A 20,334-nucleotide genomic window follows, 5' to 3' on the forward strand; every position below is an offset into this window, starting at 1 on the left:
TTCCATACCCACTGCTACCAGATCAGAGCACTTTGAGAACCCACTAGCTTAGGCAATAGTAAAACTAAAATGTAGTAGCTTCTTCAAAAGGTAAGGCAACTCAGTTACCGTATATAATACTTTCTTTTGACTCCTTATATGCCTATTGACATCATAAAAAAAAAATGTGTTTTCTCGATGAATAATTCAGTTGGGTTTTATTAAATATTTTTTTAAGGTTCAAGCAACAGTAGTTGGCTTCCTAGCAGCTGTGGCAGCAATTATATTGGGCTGGATTCCAGAGGGAAAATACTACCTTGATCATTCCATACTTTTGTGCTCTAGCAGTGTAGCAACTGCCTTCATTGCATCGCTCCTACAGGGTAAGTAAATCTGTCAGTGTCTCCTCTGCAGTCTCTGCTTTCTAATTATTCATTTTCCATGTTAGCTATTTCTACTTAACTGATATTTTTTCATTATTTTAAAAAAACAGAGAAAAGTTACCTACAGCTTTTCAAATAGCTTATTTCAGATATATTTATATGTATCGCATGTAAACCTTAGCATACAGAGCAAGCTTTCTAAGGTTCTGTCTTGGCTTTAGGTCTCCTGGTACAGCTCCCAAACAAGACCAGGAAAATAGCCTAGAGATTTTGTCTCTGTAAGTTAAATGAATTGAGAAGCTCCTTTCTGGAAATCATGCTAGCTTGTCATTTGAGTAACAAGTATTCCAGGAATTCTAGATTTCAAAAGCTGTCCCTCCATTAAAATTTTTTGAAGTTTCAGATTTCAAAAAAAATTCCTTTACTGTTTCTGTAGCAGTAGAAGTATAACCATATGCTTAACAGAGCATATTGTTGGCTATAGAATGTTAAAGAGCCAGACGTTTTTAGTTGGGATACCATTTTTATATTGATTTATTTATATGAACTTCACACTGGAGAACTAGATTATGGAATCATAATCATAAAGACTTGTTAATTTTTATTTATAATTGCCATCTTCTCATTTTATATCACCAGCAAGGTTAAAAATGGAATACTCTCATATCAGGTGATCTCATACAATGAAGGTAACTTTTGGGGTTAGATTCTGATAATTTGGTGGCTCAGACTGTAAAGAAGACGTCTTCCTGCAATGCAGGAGACCCGGGTTCGATCCCTGGGTTGGGAAGATTCCTCTGGAGAAGGAAATGGCAACCCACTCCAGTATTCTTGCCTAGAAAATACTGTGGGTGGAGGAGCCTGGCAGGCTACAGTCCGTGAGGTTGGAAAGAGTCAGACACAACTGAGCGACTTCACTTTCTTTCTTTTCTAATAATTTAGAAGCTCTTATTAAAATTAAGACCTGGCTACAAAAATATTTTCAAGCATTTTGTTTTAGTACTCAAATTATACCAAGGGTAGTATCTTATCTTTATATAGAATTACTGGAATTGACTGATGTTAACATGGGTAAAGCGGAGTGAAGTTATGCTATTGGAAAATTGATTTCTGATAAGAAAAAGTGTTAAAACATTAACACTATTACTTTATTTTATTTATTTATTTATTTTACTTTACAATTCTGTATTGGTTTTGCCATACATTGACATGAATCCACCACGGGTTACTTTAGACTCAATTGCTTCTGTTTTCCCTCTAGTTTTATTTAGAAAGAATTATTTAAAAAATTTCAGACTAACAAGTATCTGTATTGCCTGGGATTTTTAAAACTTTAAAATTCAGATTTAAAAAATATAAGTCTACACCTTCATTTTAAATAATGTGTATTCCACTTTTATAGTAACTTGACCTTTATATATGTAGAGCAGATGGTATTGAACCACCTTTTGTAGGTGAGAAAACTGACTTAGGTCAGTTGGCTTGTATAATTTCATCAGCTTATTAACAGAAAAATCAGAATTAAAACCTGTTTCTTATCTCTCAACTCTTTCCCCTGGTCCATGATGGCAAAATAACTTGTTTTCAGCTGAAATTATAAATAGCATTCTGTCATAGGAGAACTTTCCACATTGACCTTTAAATGTACTAATTTTGAAAAAAAAATTATATGATCACATCTTGAATGATTATTGTAATATACATTTAAATGTTTTTCTGCTATTTTTTTTTCTGTTTACAATGATATTATGGAAAAGATAAGTCCATAGATTGAAAAAGCCTCCAGAAAAAGATGTGAGGCATTGAACCAAGACAGAATTTATACTTTTAATAATTTTGGCCTTACAGGTAGTAGGAAAAAAACTGTTATAAGCTGTGTGACCTTAAGCAAGGATTTAATTTATGCTTAGCATGTAAATTAACTAATCTTAAATTTTCTCTGTACTGCATCCTCTTAATATGCTGGCATGAGAAAATCTGTCCAGTATGGTATAGATATGATGTTACCATTTTCCTCCCATTTCTGTATTCAAGAATATGAGGATTTAAATGTACAAGAACCCAGTCACATTTTCATCTTCTGTTGTTGTAGGTTTATAGACAGAAAGTTTGGAGTTTAAGAATATCCTTTACAAAGACTGCTTCTTGTATTCTGACCTCCAATGTTCAAAATTTAATTACTCTTCTCTTCCTAATACTTCAACACTTTTTAATAAAAAATGGGGCAAGCATTTCTGGCTACCTCTATATAAACAAATCTGGTTTTGTTGGCATCCTTCTCAGTTGCTATCTGTGTAAATATAACTCACCTTTCTTTGACATTTTCATACTTTATTTGAGGGTTAAAATAAAATCTTTGGCTTTGTACACATGAATGCATTACATCCAAGAATGCATGTTACTAAATTGGAAACTTTAATGTTATTTTACCGTAGCCTTTCAGGTCTCTAAATGCAACATTGAACTTCTCACATCTTTTGTGATCCCTACTTGGAATTTGTTGAAAGACACTTTACCAAAACATTCAAGTGAAATGTTTTGTTTGCTTTAGTCAGCTTATCTAAGCAGCCTAACGGGAATTGATGTGCTATTTGTCTAGTGTGTGTACTTCAGTATTTTGGGGAATGGATTTTCTTTAAACCATAGCACAAAAAGTAATTAACTTTTTTTTTCCTAGGAATAATAATGGTTGGGGTTATCGTTGGCTCAAAGAAGACTGGTATAAACCCTGATAATGTTGCTACACCCATTGCTGCTAGTTTTGGTGACCTTATAACTCTTGCCATATTAGCTTGGATAAGTCAGGGTTTGTACTCCTGTCTTGGTAAGTTGACCTGAAATTAAATATAATGCATTATTCAAAGTCTCTTTAAATAAATATTGTTGCAGCATTATCATGACTCACGGTGGCCTTCATCTGTGTTGGAACTGTGGTTGAGGCTGATTAGAACAATCACTGCTACTTGCTGTACACCTACTATATGTTGCGGTTCTCACATCCTTCTTCTCTTCATAAAGAATCTAACACTCTAAAAGATAAGGAATATCATCTCTGATTTCAGATGAGAAAACTGAGGGTCATAGAGGTTATGTGTATTACTCACTGTTTGTAGAAAGGTTGAATGCAAGTCTATCATAGTCTTTGAATTCTCTCCTCTGAATATGTAGCACTGAGGCATCAACCCACAGGATTCTGAAACATGTTGCACTGTTGTCGCAGAGCATAAGTTTGTGCTTGAAATTTAGTGATTTTCCCCCATATCAGAAACCAGTGTGGCAATTAATAATAGCAGCTGAAAAATCACCATGAAAATTAGCCTGAGTGTTGTGGGAATTTGAAGTTAACTTATACCTGCAATTCCTGATAATAGTTATTGGGTATTTATAGAATCTAATGAATTGTTTTAATGCAAATTTATACTCTGGAGCTATTGTCAATGTAAATGTATATGATTTGTGAACATACATTTAGAGCTAAAAGTTGATTGTAGTTTCATTTTTTTAGATGCCAAATTTTTTAAAAAATTAAAAGAAAATATAAACCCACAGTAATACAAAAAGAGAGAGAAAGGTAGTTTATCAGCCAAGCCAGGAGCAAACATATATTCACATATCCTCATATATTTTCGTGGATTCTAGACAGATTTATGCTGTACTTTAGAATAAGTCTAAAAGTACATTTGATTTGAAGAAGTCAGAATCTCAGATAAATGTGTTTGAACTAAAGAAAGAGCTTTAACCTAACCAAGGCCGTGATTTTCTGCTACCTTTGGAGATATCAAGAGAAGCTTCATTTAGTATATAAAATTACCTTACATTATTTAATGAGTGATATAAAAAAGCAATACTCATTAAGATGAAGTATATTCAAGGAAAATTCTCTTTTGGAAGATAAGATGTGTCTGCATATTGTAAGGTAGAAGACAATAAATGATCAAGGACCCAAATATAAGATCTTGTTCCCATAATAGATAAAGGTATATTTGCACCCTTGAGTACTCAAATTACTGTGAAGTAATTTGTAACACATTTCTCAGCTGCCTGCTAAATACCAGGGTGTCTCCCCAGTTAAAGCCATTGAAGAATGTTCCTATAAATATGACAGTTGTTATAATGAGACAGACTAAATATTCGGATACTTCATATGATAAATCGGTTTTTGAGGAAAATCTCACTTTTAAAATTTATTTCTAAAAATTATACAAGTGGTAAACTCTCCTTACAAAAGACTTAATCAAAATGTGTTGTTCTCTAAAAATTTTAATATTTTGAGTGTTATAGACGATAAATAGCGTTTAAGTCAGGAAATCAAAAGTGAAATATAATGATAGTAGTATAGATCATAATTTTGAAAAATAGTTTTATTATCATATATTGCTTAGACTTTTCTAGGCCTGTGTTCTGAAAGTTGACGCATCATAATTCAAGATGACTTCATTAAAACAGAATCTTTTATGTTTCGTCAGTATCATTTTGGTTCCTTAAAATGATATTGTTTTCCTGGGCTGCTGATTGATTCCAGTTGATCTGAAGATGTTTCTGAAGTCACTCTGTGCATTATGAGCACTAGGGGGCCTCATAGCAACAGCAGTGGGAATCCTAGTACTGAGGGTGTTCTGAACAGAGGTTAGAAATGGGCACCAACAGCGGGGACACCCGTATACCCGTGGCTGATGCATGTCAATTTGTGGCAGAAACCACCACAATATTGTAATTAGCCTCCAATTAAAATAAATTAATTTTTAAAAATTCCAAGATCCCCTCATGCTGCCGAGTGGGATGCCTAGCTCTGGGAAACAAAGGTTTAATTCCTGAACTATGATATATTGGAAACGCTTAGCAGTCTTTAGAGATAAAAAAGGGGATTTCATGGCAACCATAGGCTTTGGTTGTAAATAGAGGCCGTGAATCGTGTGGCTCTGAAAGAACCGAACACAGAGAAGTCTCACTTAACTCCCCACTTAAGAGCTTTGGATATTCGGAAACAACTTGGAATAGCTCCCCTGGTGTCCTGTGGGCTTCGGCATGTGTGCGAAGGCTCCCTCCACAGTCATTCAGTATGCTACCTTTCACTCCCAATAAAATGTGATTTCTGATGCCTGAAGTAAATATGGAATTTCCCCCCTTCCCGCCTACCCAGTCCTCCAAAACAAACAAGACAAAAGAAACTAAGCTTTAAGGAAAAAAAAAGAGACTAAGCTTTGTTTACTCTTCCTGACTTTATTTTGTCACAGCCCTGGGGAAGCCTCTATTGCTTAGTGAACAGAGTTAGAGTTTAAGCCTGGTCTTCAGGCCTCTTGGAGACTTAACCTTCTCAAGCTCCCAGCCGCCCCTCCCTTTCTTATATTCCAGCCAAACTCCAACATTTACTGATTCTCATACATTGCTGGTGTTTTTTGTCTTTCTTATGTTATCCCCCCTCCTCTCCCTGAAGGTCAATCAGAATCGTCATTTTTCAGTACTAAATTAATAGATTTCCCTAATCTTAGGTAAACTTTTTCTCCCCTGAATTTCTATAGGATGTTATTGACATTTCTCTTAAGACATTCTTTACATCTGGCCAGTCATTATAGCTTTTAAAGTAAATGTGTCTTCCCTTATAAAGGTATAAAGGAAGGACAAAACTGTCTTTATTTTATGTATTTGTTTTGTAGACCCCATATACTGTATACGTAATGAGTGTTAAATAAATAGCACTTCATCACATGCTTTATTCTTTTTGAAAGCTATCCAGTTAATGTGTGTAGAAATTATTAAGGAAGTGGTGTATATATGGAAAATGGAGGACAGATATGCCTCTGAATGACTTTGCCACAGTGCCTACCCAAAAACATAATAGATTGTAATGGGAAAAAAATGATCCTTTTAGAGAAGACATAGTATAAGGAAGTTATTGGAAGGGTATATTGCCTTAGCAGAAAGTATCTAGTATCACCATAGGAAAATAAAAAGGGCAACCTGTGGCTGGAAAAGACCTATTTCAAATGAAAATAGAAGAGGAAATAGAAAGTCAGTTTACAGTGTAATCTAAGCTCTAGATTATGATATGCTTAGATTTGACTTGCAGAGAAAATATAAAGGCATTTATTCATGCATACAGTAATATTTAAACATATAGTAACCTTTTATATTGGAATATAATTGCTTTACAAAGTTGTGTTAGTTTCTGCTGTACAACAAAGTGGATCAGCTATATGTATCTGTATGTATATATAGCTGGTCTTCCCTTCTGACTCAGGCAGTAAAGAATTTGCCCACAATGCAGGAGACACGGGTTCAATCCCTGGGTTGGGAAGATCTCCTAGAGAAGAGAATGGCTATGCACACCAGTATTTTGCCTGGAGAATTCTATGGACAGAGGAGTCTGACGGGCTACAGTCCATGGGGTCGCAAAGAGTTGGACATGACCGAGCAACTAACAAACGTATATCCTCTCCCTCTTGAGCCCCCATCCCATTCCTCTAGGTCATCAGAGAGCATTGAGCTCAGCTCCCTCTGCTATACAGCAGCTTCCCACTAGCTATTTTACACATGGTAGTGTATATATCGGAGCAGGCAATGGCAACTCAGTCTAGTACTATTGCCTGGAAAATCCCATGGACGGAGGAGCCTGGTAGCCTGCAGCTGGACACGACTGAGCGACTTCACATTCACTTTCATGCATTGGAGAAGGAAATGGCAACCCACTCCAGTATTCTTGCCTGGAGAATCCCAGGGACGGACGAGCCTGGTGGGCTGCCATCTATGGGGTCGCACAGAGTTGGACACGACTGAAGCGACGCAGCAGCAGCAGCAGCTGCAGTGTATGTATCAGGGGCTTCCCAGGTGGCACTAGTGTAAAGAACCTGTCTGCCAGTGCAGGAGATGTAAGTGACATGGGTTTGATCCCTGGGTTGGAAAGTTCCCCTGGAGAAGGGGATGGAAACCACTGCAGTATTCTTGCCTGGAGAGTCCCATGGACAGAGGAGCCTGGCAGGCTATAAGCCATGGGATCACAGAGTCGGACATGATTGAGAGGCTAACACTTTCAGTGTGTATAAAAATATGTAGCAATCTTTAAAAGCTATTGTGTGCTAAGTTGCTTCATCCTTTAAAAAGCTGTTCAGTTCAGTTCAGTTCAGTTGCTCAGTCGTGTCCGACTCTTTGCGACCCCATGAATTGCAGCACGCCAGGCCTCCCTGTCCATCACCATCTCCCGGAGTTCACCCAGACTCATGTCCGTCGAGTCTGTGATGCCATCCAGCCATCCCATCCTTGGTCGTCCCCTTCTCCTACTGCCCCCAATCCCTCCCAGCATCAGAGTCTTTTCCAATGAGTCAACTCTTCGCATGAGGTGGCCAAAGTACTGGAGTTTCAGCTTCAGCATCATTCCTTCCAAAGAAATCCCAGGGTTGATCTCCTTCAGAATGGACTGGTTGGATCTCCTTGCAGTCCAAGGAACTCTCAAGAGTTTTCTCCAACACCACAGTTCAAAAGCATCAATTCTTCGGCGCTCAGCTTTCTTCACAGTCCAACTCTCACATCCATACATGACCACAGGAAAAACCACAGCCTTGACTAGATGGACCTTAGTCGGCAAAGTAATGTCTCTGGTTTTGAATATGCTATCTAGGTTGGTCATAACTTTTCTTCCAAGGAGTAAGCGTCTTTTAATTTCATGGCTGTAGTCACCATCTGCAGTGATTTTGGAGCCCCCCAAAATAAAGTCTGACACTGTTTCCACTGTTTCCCCGTCTATTTCCCATGAAGTGATGGGACCGGATGCCATGCTCTTCGTTTTCTGAATGTTGAACTTTAAGCCAACTTTTTCACTCTCCTCTTTCACTTTCATCAAGAGGCTTTTTAGCTCCTCTTCACTTTCTGCCATAAGGGTGGTGTCATCTGCATATCTGAGGTTATTGATATTTCTTCCGGCAATCTTGATTCCAGCTTGTGCTTCTTCCAGTCCAGCGTTTCTCATGATGTACTCTCCATAGAAGTTAAATAAGCAGGGTGACAATATACAGCCTTGACGTACTCCTTTTCCTATTTGGAACCAGTCTGTTGTTCCATGTCCAGTTCTAACTGTTGCTTCCTGACCTGCATACAGATTTCTCAAGAGGCAGGTCAGGTGGTCTGGTATTCTCATCTCTTTCAGAATTTTCCACAGTTTATTGTGATCCACACAGTCAAAGGCTTTGGCATAGTCAATAAAGCAGAAATAGATGTTTTTCTGGAACTCTCTTGCTTTTTCCATGATCCAGCAGATGTTGGCAATTTGATCTCTGGTTCCTCTGCCTTTTCTAAAACCAGCTTGAACATCTGGAAGTTCATGGTTCACATATTGCTGAAGTCTGGCTTGGAGAATTTTGAGCATTACTTTCCTAGCATGTGAGATGAGTGCAATTGTGTGGTAGTTTGAGCATTCTTTTGCATTGCCTTTCTTTGGGATTGGAATGAAAACTGCCCTTTTCCAGTCCTGTGGCCACTGCTGAGTTTTCCAAATTTGCTGGCATATTGAGTGCAGCACTTTCACAGCATCATCTTTCAGGATTTGAAGTAGCTCCACTGGAATTCCATCACCTCCACTAGCTTTGTTCGTACTGATGCTTTCTAAGGCCCACTTGACTTCACATTCCAGGATGTCTGGCTCTAGATGAGTGATCACAACATCATGATTATCTGGGTCATGAAGATCTTTTTTGTACAGTTCTTCCGTGTATTCTTGCCACCTCTTCTGCTTCTGTTAGGTCCCTACCATTTCTTTCCTTTATTGAGTCCATCTTTGCATGAAATGTTCCCTTGGTATCTCTAAGTTTCTTGAAGAGATCTCTAGTCTTTCCCATTCTGTTGTTTTCCTCAATTTCTTTGCATTGATCACTGAAGAAGGCTTTCTTATCTCTTCTTGCTATTCTTTGGAACTCTGCATTCAGATGCTTATATCTTTCCTTTTCTCCTTTGCTTTTTGCCTCTCTCCTTTTCACAGCTATTTGTAAAGCCTCCCCAGACAGCTATTTTGCTTTTTTGCATTTCTTTTCCATGGGGATGGTCTTGCTCCCTGTCTCCTGTACAATGTCACGAACCTCATTCCATAGTTCATCAGGCACTCTATCTATCAGATCTAGGCCCTTAAATCTATTTCTCACTTCCACTATATAATCATAAGGGATTTGATTTAGGTCATACCTGAATGGTCTAGCAGTTTTCCCTACTTTCTTCAATTTAAGTCTGAATTTGGTAATAAGGAGTTCATGATCTGAGTCACAGTCAGCTCCTGGTCTTGTTTTTGTTGACTGTATACAGCTTCTCCATCTATTAAAAGGGTCTAAAGTTGGGCCAGTAATAGAAATAGCTGTACACAATGATTGTTGCCTTTTCTTTTTCTTGAGTGCATAATTTTAAAGGATTTTAAACACTCTTTTTTTCAATTATTTATAACTATGTGGTTATATAATTCCTGTATGCACAATGTGTATACTGATTGGAAAAATTATCAGCTTTTTTCTTTTCAGGCAAGATCTGAGCAGCAAAATGTTGGCTCATTTTAACTTTAGAAAGATGGCTTAAGAAGCAATAAGCTCTAAGAACAGTAATAGCCTCAGGTTGTTACTTGGGTCCTGTGAAGACTAACAAGGAGGCCACCTGTAATGTATTTACAAAACATTCTAGAGTATCACTGCCTTGATGTGAGTAGAATCTAAAATCATTGTGCTTGTCACTCTTCTACAGAGTTCTTTAGTCCTGAACATCCCCAGTTTAGAGTGACTCCTATAAGATCCGTTAAGTGAGAAAATTCTGATGACTATTATAAAGGGCATTTTAAAAATTGTTTCCAACTTTCCATGCCCACTTCTTTGTTGTTCACACACAAACAGCTAACATATAAAAATGTCACTCATAGCAGCTACATATTTAGGAAGGATTTAGGGTGAAAATAAGGAATGCTATTAATGAAACTGGGCTTCTCTTGTGGCTCTACTGGTAAAGAATCTGCCTGCAATGCAAGAGACCTGGGTTCGATCCCTGGGTTGGAAAGATCCCCTGGAGAAGGGAAAGGCTACCCACTCGGTATTCTGGCCTGGAGAATTCCATGGACTGTATTGTCCATGGGGTTGCAAAGAGTCGGACATAACTGAGTAACTTTAACTTCACTTCATTAATGAAACTATGTAATAATAGTTGGAAAACACCACCAGTTCAGTTCAGTCACTCAGTCATATCCAACTCTTTGTGACCCTATGGACTGCAGCACGCCAGGTGTCCCTGTCCATCACCATCTCCCGGAGTTTACTCAAATTCATGTCCATTGAGTCGGTGATGCCATCCAACCATCTCATCCTCTGTTGTCCCCTTCTCCTCCTGCCTTCAATCTTTCCCAGCATCAGAGTCTTTTCAGATGAGTCAATTCTTTGCATCAGGTGGCCAATGTATTGGAGTTTCAGCTTCAGCATCAGTCCTTCCAATGAATATTCAGGACTAATTTCCTTTATGATGGATTGTCCAAGGGACTCTCAAGAGTCTTCTCCAACACCACAGTTCAAAAGCATCAATTCTTCAGCGCTCAGTTTTCCTTATAATCCAACTCTCACAGCCATACATGACTGCTGGAAGAACCATAGCTTTGATTAGGTGGACGTTTGTTGGCAAAGTTATGTCTCTGCTTTTTAATATACTGTCTAGGTTGATCATAACTTTTCTTCCAAGGAGTAAGCGTCTTTTAATTTCATGGCTGCAGTCACCATCTGCAGTGATTTTGGAGCCCAAGAAAATAAAGTCTGACACTGTTTCCACTGTTTCCTGTCTATTTGCCATGAACTGATGGGACCAGATGCCATGATCTTAGTTTTCTGACTGTTGGGTTTGAAGCCAGCTTTTCCACTCTCTCTCACTTTCATCAATAGGCTCTTTAGTTCTTCTTCTTCACTTTCTGCCATAAGGGTGGTGTCATCTGCATATCTGAGGTTATTGATATTTCTCCCGGCAAACACCAACCATGTAATAAAAGATGAAAGCCGTGAATAAAAATGATGGCAATTTTGGCGCTTCCTTGGTGGTGCAATGGTTGAGACTCTGAGCTTCCACTGTAGAGGGCACGGGTTTGATCCCTGGTTGGGGAACTAAGATCCCACATGTCATGTGACATGGCTAGAAAAAAAAAAGATGGCAGTTATGTGTGACAGTTAAGTGGAATTATAGCAATTTGGACTACTTTAGCTATGTTAATCATTACCTTTCTGTAGTTTACATAGGATCAGTATTAATGTATACAGATACTTTTTAGGCTTAAAATTTCACATTTTTTCTATAGGCCTGTGTTCAGTTCCATTGTTGCTGTAACAAATTACTGCAACCTGTGGCTTAAAACAATAGAAATTAATTTTCTTACTGCTCTGGAGGCCAAAGTTCAAGATACTTGTTTTTCAGGGCTAAAATCATGGCATCAACAGGGTTTGTTCCTTCTGAAAGTTTCAAAGGGAAATCTGTCCCTTAAATGTTCCGTCTTCTGGTAGCTACTAGCATTCCTTGGCTTGCAGCCATGATACTGATCTCTGCTTCTGTGGTTACACTGTGTCTTCTGTAGTCAAATTCTTCTCTACTTCCTGCCTTAAAGGACACCTGTGATTACATTAGGGCTCCCTATTTCAAAATGCTTGATTTAGTCACATCTGCAAAGCCCCCTTTGCCTTATGTGGTAACATTTACCGTTTCTAAAAATAAGTCTTTAATATTATGACATCCGGATTTATTTGGTATTTTACAGATGTTCTAATATTAAAGAATTGTTTTTAGAAAACCACTAATGACACAAGCAGCAAGAGAAACTGATTAAATGCCAGACAGGAACTTCTGCATTAATATCAAAATCTAAAAGTGTCTAGCTTTCTAAATCAAATACATCTAAATGATCCTGGTCAGAAATAATATTTTGCCTTGATTTCTAGGTATATCATAAATGGGTACTGTGGTAGGCTGAATAATGAATGATTGCACTCAAAGACATTCACATCCTGATCTCTAGAAACAGTAAAGCTGTGAATAAAAAAGATGGCAATTTTGGGGCTTCTTTGGTGGTACAATGGTTGAGACTCTGAGGTTCCACTGTAGGGGCACGGATTTGATCCCTGATTAGGGAACTAAGATCCCACATGTCATGTGACATGGCCAGAAAAAAACAGATGGCAGTTATGTGTGACAGTTAAGTGGAATTATAGCAATTTGGACTACTTTAGCTATGTTACTTTATCTTTTATTCTGTCCATCTTCCTCTATGAATATGTGTATGTTCTTTGTCTTTTATAACATTGACATTTTTAAAGAATATAGCCTTCACCTCTTTTTTTTTTCATTGTTGGAATTTTAAAAACTTGAGATATAATTCAATTGTGCCATACAATTCATCTTTAAAAGTATATAATTCAGTAGTTTTTGTCATATTTATAAGATTGTGAAACCTATTATCTCATTCTGGAACATTTTCATCACCCTCCCCCCAAAAATACCTTTAGCAGTCACTTCCTATTCCACCCCACCCGCCCCCAGCACTGGCAACCACTAATATAGTTTCAGTCTCTATGGATTTGCCTATTCTAGACATTTCAGAAAATGGAATCATACAATATGTGACCTTTTATATTCTGTTTCCTTCTGTAAAGTATGTTTCTAAGGTTCATGCTTTATCATGAAGCAGTACTGAATACCAAGTAGTACTAGATAATATTTCATTATATGGACTAGTAATATGGCTGAATAATACTCCATTGTATGGATATATCACATTTTGTTTATCCATTTACCATTAGATGAACATTTGGGTTGCATCCACTTTTTGGGTGTTATGAATAATGCTGCTTTGAACATTGTTGTACACATTTTTGTGTGAACATATGTTTGCTGTTCTATTGATCTACACCTAGGAGTGGAAGTTCTAGGTCGTATGATAGTCTTTAACTTTTTGAGGAACTGCTCACTCATATTTTATTTCTTTCCTAAGAAATTCTTGCCCCTCTTTGAAAATTCAGGGCAGTGATTCTGGGGTTAGGATGGTGAGTGTTTTTTTCAACTTCAGATGTCCTTCCAGAGATCTGTTATTGAGAATAAATTGAAAGCCTGGCATGGTGCTCCTCTCTTGACCTGAAAATGAAATACGAAGATGATCTGACCTAGCAGGATTGTTCTTTTCATTTGTAGTTAGTGGGTTTTAATGCTTTTAGTTTTCTGTTTAAGTCTATAAAGAGATTGTTGGCAACCTTAGTTGTTTTAGGAGGTAAGAATGCTTCTTAATTTGAATGTTATTTATCTCTTCTAATGGCTTAGCAAGGAGAACTGGGAATACATCCAGTAAAGGTTTTTCATCTTTTAAAAAACTATGGAGAAAATTGCTCTATATGTAGCATTAGTCATATCCTTTCAAGTGGAAGAAAATATTTAATATTTAATGAATTTTGTTAGCATAATTATTTTGAAGATGTGATGGCAAACCCAGCTAAAACCATGGGTATAAAATTTGTTTGGGCTTTATTTTAATATTTATAGTAATTGTTCTACCTGATTGGAAAAAAAATGAATTTCTAATTCAAACACTTAATCATAGGTGAGGAGATCTTTAAATATCTTAAAAAGACAATAAAATATAAAATTTAATCCAAGATAAGGGTATGAATAACAGTTGAAGAATTCTGTGAAATGTCAGAAAAGGGCTGGTAGGCTACAAAGACCATGAGATCAACTCTGTCTTTAAGTTATGAAGTTTCTACTATACAAAATAAGTATTAGAATCCTTGAGAAAAATCCAGGAATGTCTTAGCTAAAATCTCTGATAATAATAAAAGCTTTATCAGCTAGAATGATATTACCAAAAATGTCTTGAGATGATGCAACTGTTTCAAGAATGGGTAGGCAAACTTTTAACCCTAAGGCGATATAGAACTCAATTTAAAAATATTTGAGAATCAAAATTATGGTATGAATGATTTTATGCTAACAAAGCAGTACTTATTTTAAAATATACTTGTTTCTTAAGCCATTACAGTAACATGTCAATCTTTTGATTCTATTTTAAATTTTATAATCATGTTATTAATTTATCCTTATAATTGTCAAATAGAAATTTACCAATTTTATATACATTGTATGAATATTTATGAAAACATAAGACTTAGCATATTTATACATTTGTTCGATTTAGCCAGATTACTTTAAGTACTAGGAATCTTTTGTGAGATAAATGAAATGCCTAAGTACAATATCTCAGGGTATTTAAGTTTGTAAATGCAACCAAATATAATTTCAAACTCTTAAAAATAATCTTTGGTTGGATGTTAGACATTATTAATGTAATGCTAAGTGCTTGACTTTTTTCCTACAAAGTATTAGACTTTGTTTTTTTTTTTCTTTAAAAAAACTGTAGTTAATTTACAATGTTATATTAGTTTCAAGTGTACAGCAAAGTGATTCAGTTATACATATATATACAGATGTTCTTTTTCAGATTCTTCTCCTTTAGAGGTTATTACAAGATACTGAGTATAGTTCCCTGCGCTATATAGTATGTCTTTGTTCTTTTCCTGTTTTATGCACAGCAGTGTGTGTACAGGAGAAGGAAATGGCAACCCACTCTAGTATTCTTGCCTGGAGAATCCCATGGACAGAGGAGCCTGGTGGGCTGCTGTCCATAGGGTCGCACAGAGTCGGACACGACTGAAGCAACTTAGCAGCAGTAGTGGCAGCAGCAGTGTGTGTATACTGATATCAAACTCCTAATTTATCTCTCTCCTTTATCCCCCAACCCCTCTCTTTGGTAAACATGTTTGTTGCATATGTGTGTCAGTCTGTTTCTGTAAATAAGTTCATTTGTGTCATTTCTTTATATTCCACATGTAAGTGATATCATGTGACATTTGTCTTTCTCTATCTCAACTTAATAAGATAATCTCTAGGTCCATCCATGTTGCCGCAAATGACATTATTTCATTCTTTTTACGGCTGAGTAATAGTCCATTGTTTATATGCATCACATCTTCTTTATCCATTCATCTGTCGATGAACATTTAGGTTGCTTCCATGTCTTGACTGTTATAAATAGTGCTGCTGTGAACACTGGGTTGCATGTATCTTTTTGAATTAGAATTTTCTCTGGGTATATGTCTAGGAGTGGAATTGCAGGATCATATGGTAGTTCTATTTCTAGTTTTTTTAAGGAAACACCATACAGTTCTGCATAGTGGCTGTACCAATTTAACATTCCCACTAGTGTAGAAGGGTTCCTTTTACTCCACATTCTCTCCAGCATTAATTGTTTATAATTTTTTTTTTGATAATGGCCGTTCTGATTGGTATGAGGTAACACCTCATTGCAGTTTTGATTTGCACTTCTCTAATAATTAGTATGTGGTCATCTGTATGTCGGAGAAGGCAATGGCAACCCACTCCAGCACTCTTGCCTGGAAAATCCCATGGATGGTGGAGCCTGGTGGGCTGCGGTCCATGGGGTCGCACAGAGTCGAACACGACTGAAGTGACTTAGCAGCAGCAGCATCTGTAGGTCATCTTTGAAGAAATGTCTATTAGGTCTTTTATCCATTTTTTTATTACATTGTTTGTGTTTTGGATATTAAGCTGTTTGAGCTGTTTGTATATTTTAGAAATTAATCCCTTGTCAGTTGCATCAGTTTCAAATATTTTCTTCCATTCTGAGGATTTTTTCATTTTCTTTATGATTTCCTTTGTTGTGCAAAAGCTTTTAAGTTTATAATAGGGCCCATTTGTTTAATTTTGTTTTTATTTTATTACTCTGGGAGACAGATCCAAAAAAATATTGCTGCAATATATGTCAAAGAATGTTCTGCCTGTTTTCTTCTAGGAGTTTTGTAGTATCCAGTCTTACATTTAGGTCTTTATTCATTTTGAGTTTATTTTTGTGCGTGATGTTAGAGAATGTTCTAATTTCATTCTTTTACATGTAGCTGTCCGGTTTTCCAAGCACCACTTTATTGGAGAGACTGTTCTCCATTATTTGTTCTTGCCTCCTTTCTTGTAAATTAATTGGCCATAAATGCGTGAGCTTATTTCTGGGCTTTCTGTTCTGTTCTATTGATCTATATGTCTGTTTTTGTGCCAGTAACATACTTTTTTGATTACTATAACACTGTAGTATAGTCTGAAGTCTGCGTGTGTGATTCTTTCAGCTTCGTTCTGCTATCAGGATTGCTTTGGCTATTCGAGGTCTTTTGTGTTTCCATACAAATAAAATTTTTTTGTTCTAGTTTTGTGGAAAATGCTATTGGTAATTTGATAGGGATTACTTTGAGTCTGTAGATTGCCTGGGGTAGTATGGTCCTTTTAACAATATTGATTCTTCCAGTCCAAGAACACAGTGTTTTATGTGTTATCTTTCCATCTGTTTTATGTTGCCTTCAACTTCTTTCATCAGCATCTTACAGTTTTAATGGACTTTGTTCTTGTAGGCAACTATTTGTGGATTAGTTTGAGCCTTACAAGGCTTGGCTTTAGGCTTCATTGGAATAGATTTATAATAGGCATTACACTATTGTGTAATGAAATAAAAACAAAAATAAACAAATGGGCTTCCCTGGTGGCTCAGATGGTAAAGCGTCTGCCTGCAGTGCGGGAGACCTAGGTTTGATCTCTGGGTCGGGAAGATCCCCTGGAGAAGGAAGTGGCACCCCACTCCAGTACTCTCGCCTGGAAAATCCCATGGATGGAGGAGCCTGGTAGACTGCAGTCCATGGGGTCGCTAAGAGTCGGACACGACTGAGCGACTTCACTTTCACTTTTCACTTTCATGCATTGGAGAAGGAAATGGCAACCCACTCCAGTGTTCTTGCCTAGAGAATCCCAGGGATAGGGAAGCCTGGTGGGCTGCCGTCTATGGGGTTGCACAGAGTCAGACACAACTGAAGCGACTTAGCAACAGCAACAGCAGCAGCAGCAGTGCTACTGCTAAGAAGTGACCTTCTCTGGTCTCCACTAAATATTTTCAGGGTTCAAATAGGCTCTCTTCTCTAGGGGTTAGATCTCAAATGACTTCTACCCCTTTGTAAACTCTGAGAATTTTTCAGTTTACAGCTCTCCCGTTATTCTTAGTCTAGCCTTGGGGAGTTCGCCCTATGCGTGCATGGCTTGGTGTTCAGTTTGCAAGCTCTTTCTCCAGTAGCTTCCTCTTCTCCAGTATTCTGCCCTGTGAATTCCTGCTGCCTTAGACCCACTCTGCTAGAATTCTCTCTTTCTGAGTTGTGGTCTGAAATGTGCCTTTAGTTAGAAAGTGGCTCAGCAGTACAGAATCCACCTGCAATGCAGGAAATGTAGGTTCAGTCTCTGGGTCAGGAAGATCCCTTGGAGAAGGAAATGGCAACCCACTCTGGTATTCTTGCCTGGGAAATCCCGTGGACAGAGGAGCCTGGCAGACGACAGTCCATGGGGTCGCAGAAGAGTCAGACATGACTGAGTGGCAGTCCGCTACTTCACAGTACAGTACTTCAGGCTATTGTAGGGCTTATTTCATTTCTTTCCCCTGTCTCAGGGATCACAGAACTGTAATAATAGTCATCAGTGTCCTGAAAGCAGCTTATTATCTATCTATATATATGTAAATCTTACAGTGATTTCTGGAAACACATTTTAGATTTTGCTCAGAGATAGCATACATCACGTCTACGAACCAAGCCAAGCCAAGCCAAAGTCAGTAAGCTTTGCTGAACTCTATAGGAAAGCCTAACAAGAATGAGAAGAGGATAATTGTGATCAAGTAAGACAGTCTATCATGAGAGGTATTAAAAAAATCATGGTAGTCTGAAATAAAAGTATGTTAATGGCAATGATGATTATGATGATAGTAAGTGTTCAGTAAATGTTAGCTATGTGCCATATGTAATTTAGCTATGTGCTAAATTACATGTGTTAATTCTCTTAAAACTCATAATAACCTCATGAAATAGTTATTATAAATTTTACCATATTATAGATAAGGAAATAGAAGTGTATAGAAGTTAAATTTCTTGTCCAAGTTAAGTTGTAACATCCAGATATGAAATGAGGAAGTCTGGCCAAACTGTGGTTAATATAGTATCCTATATTCTTTCTTGACATAATGAAGGTTCTGAGGAATTTCACAGTGAAGAAATCTGTTTATCTTTATTAGACCTAGTATTTCATATTTATTTTGGAGCTTGTAACACTATTCATGATGGAGAAGATATCTGTTATCAATTGATTGGCCAGTGTTCAATGGAATGCATAAGTTGCTTATGGGTAAAAACAATATCCTATTGGTCTGTATAGTTTGGAGATTAGAGCGCTAACTTTGGTGTCAAACAGATGTCCTTTTCTCCCAATTTTTGCTATTTCTTGGGGCTTCCCAGGTGGCTCATTGGTTAAGAATCCACCTGCCAGTACAGGAGATGTAAGAGATGAGGGTTCAACCCCTGGGTCAGGATGATCCCCTGGAGAAGGGAATGGTAACCCACTCCAGTATTCTTGCCTGGGAAATTCCATGGACTGAGGAGCCTGGTGGGCTACAGTCCATGGAGTTGAAAAGAGTTGGACATGACTAAGCAACTGAACACACACACACGCATGTACTCTTAAACTCCTGAGCCTCAGTTTCTTTATAAGGTAGGAATGAGTTTCTACCTCATGCGTTTAAGGACAAATTAAGTGAGATAATGAACACAACACTTTTAGCACAGTACTTAGTAAATGGTAGGAGCCAAGTAAGTCTTTAATTGTTGTTTTTCTTCTTATTGTTGTTGTTCACTTCTAGGTCACATAACTATTTCAATAAATATTGAATTAATACATTAGTTTTCAGTTACATTATGTAACATTTTAACCTTATCTGTAGATTTTAATTTGCTTGAAATTTATATAAAGTATATATATAGCATGAGTATGTTTGATAATATGTCTTCTGGTAAACTTTTAATATTCACATGTGCTACATGGTTAGAAGAGAGATTGAAATGTTGTCTTTTTTAATTTTAGAGACATACTACTACATTCCTCCGTTAGTTGGTGTTGTTTTCTTGGCTCTAACTCCTATCTGGATTATAATAGCTGCCAAACATCCAGCCACAAGGACAGTTCTCCACTCAGGCTGGGAGCCTGTCATAACTGCTATGGTTATAAGTAGGTTAGTATTAAAGTGTGTGTGTTTGTGGGTTATTATATATGCATGTATCTGTGTATATATTAAAGCAAACCAATTGCCTATTTTTATTTCTCAGGTCTGTCATTTTATGTAGCCAACTCTTTATTATCCCAAGTGATTGAGATATAAGCGACAAGGATTATTGAAATCAGTAGATACATAGAACCAGTTTCATACCTTTCCCCAACCAAATCCTAACGAGATTGATGATTAAAATCTAGTGGTGTTTTTGTCTTTGTGTGAGTTTTAACCTGACAAGAACATTGCTTATTTTAAGTTGCTCAGGTAAATATCAGAAAACCTTAGAAATGTACATACTGTTGGATTATTCCACTTCTAGACTCTGACAGGACTTAAAGATATACTTATGGATATATGCAAATGATTGAATTGTAAGAATATTCATCACAGTGGAATTTTTCATAACAAAAGATAAGGAGAATAATTGTGAATAATGATTTCACTGTTCTAATAAAGTGAAACCTAAATATTTTCACCAAAAGTTGGAATGCTATCACCAGACTGGCAGGAGAGGGCAAGGAAGGGACTTATGAGGGGACTTCAGTGGGGAGGGAAGAGAAAGAGAGACTAAATGCTCATCCTGCTGTTGAACGTCATTAGGTAAATGTCTGAAATTAAAAATCAAGGAATAGCAGTATAAACATACTGTTTAGAAATAGAGGAGTAAATGTCAGAAGAAACAGTTAAAGAAGTTAAAAAGAATTGCTAGTGGAGAGCAGGATGTGGGGTTAGGGCTAGGGACTATTTTATATGCTTTGTGGTACTTTCACCTTTTAAATGATGCATATATGTTTGTTTGATAAAAAT

The 20,334-nt window shown here is 37.1% G+C and overlaps 1 protein-coding gene across 3 annotated transcripts in view; it reads left to right on the forward strand.

Annotated features, from left to right (window-relative positions):
• SLC41A2 (solute carrier family 41 member 2) overlaps window positions 1-20,334 on the forward strand; it is a 145,276-nt gene that overhangs the window by 86,604 nt on the left and 38,338 nt on the right. For all 3 annotated transcript variants that reach the window (XM_040234822.1, XM_040234825.1, XM_040234823.1), the window contains exons 5-7: window positions 218-362; window positions 3,040-3,186; window positions 19,341-19,488. In XM_040234822.1, coding sequence (XP_040090756.1) covers window positions 218-362; window positions 3,040-3,186; window positions 19,341-19,488 — 440 coding nt within the window. The remainder of the gene's footprint in view (window positions 1-217; window positions 363-3,039; window positions 3,187-19,340; window positions 19,489-20,334) is intronic.

Source organism: Oryx dammah, unplaced genomic scaffold, assembly GCF_014754425.2.
Source record: "Oryx dammah isolate SB20612 unplaced genomic scaffold, SCBI_Odam_1.1 HiC_scaffold_29, whole genome shotgun sequence".
In the NCBI taxonomy this organism is placed as follows: domain Eukaryota; kingdom Metazoa; phylum Chordata; class Mammalia; order Artiodactyla; family Bovidae; genus Oryx; species Oryx dammah.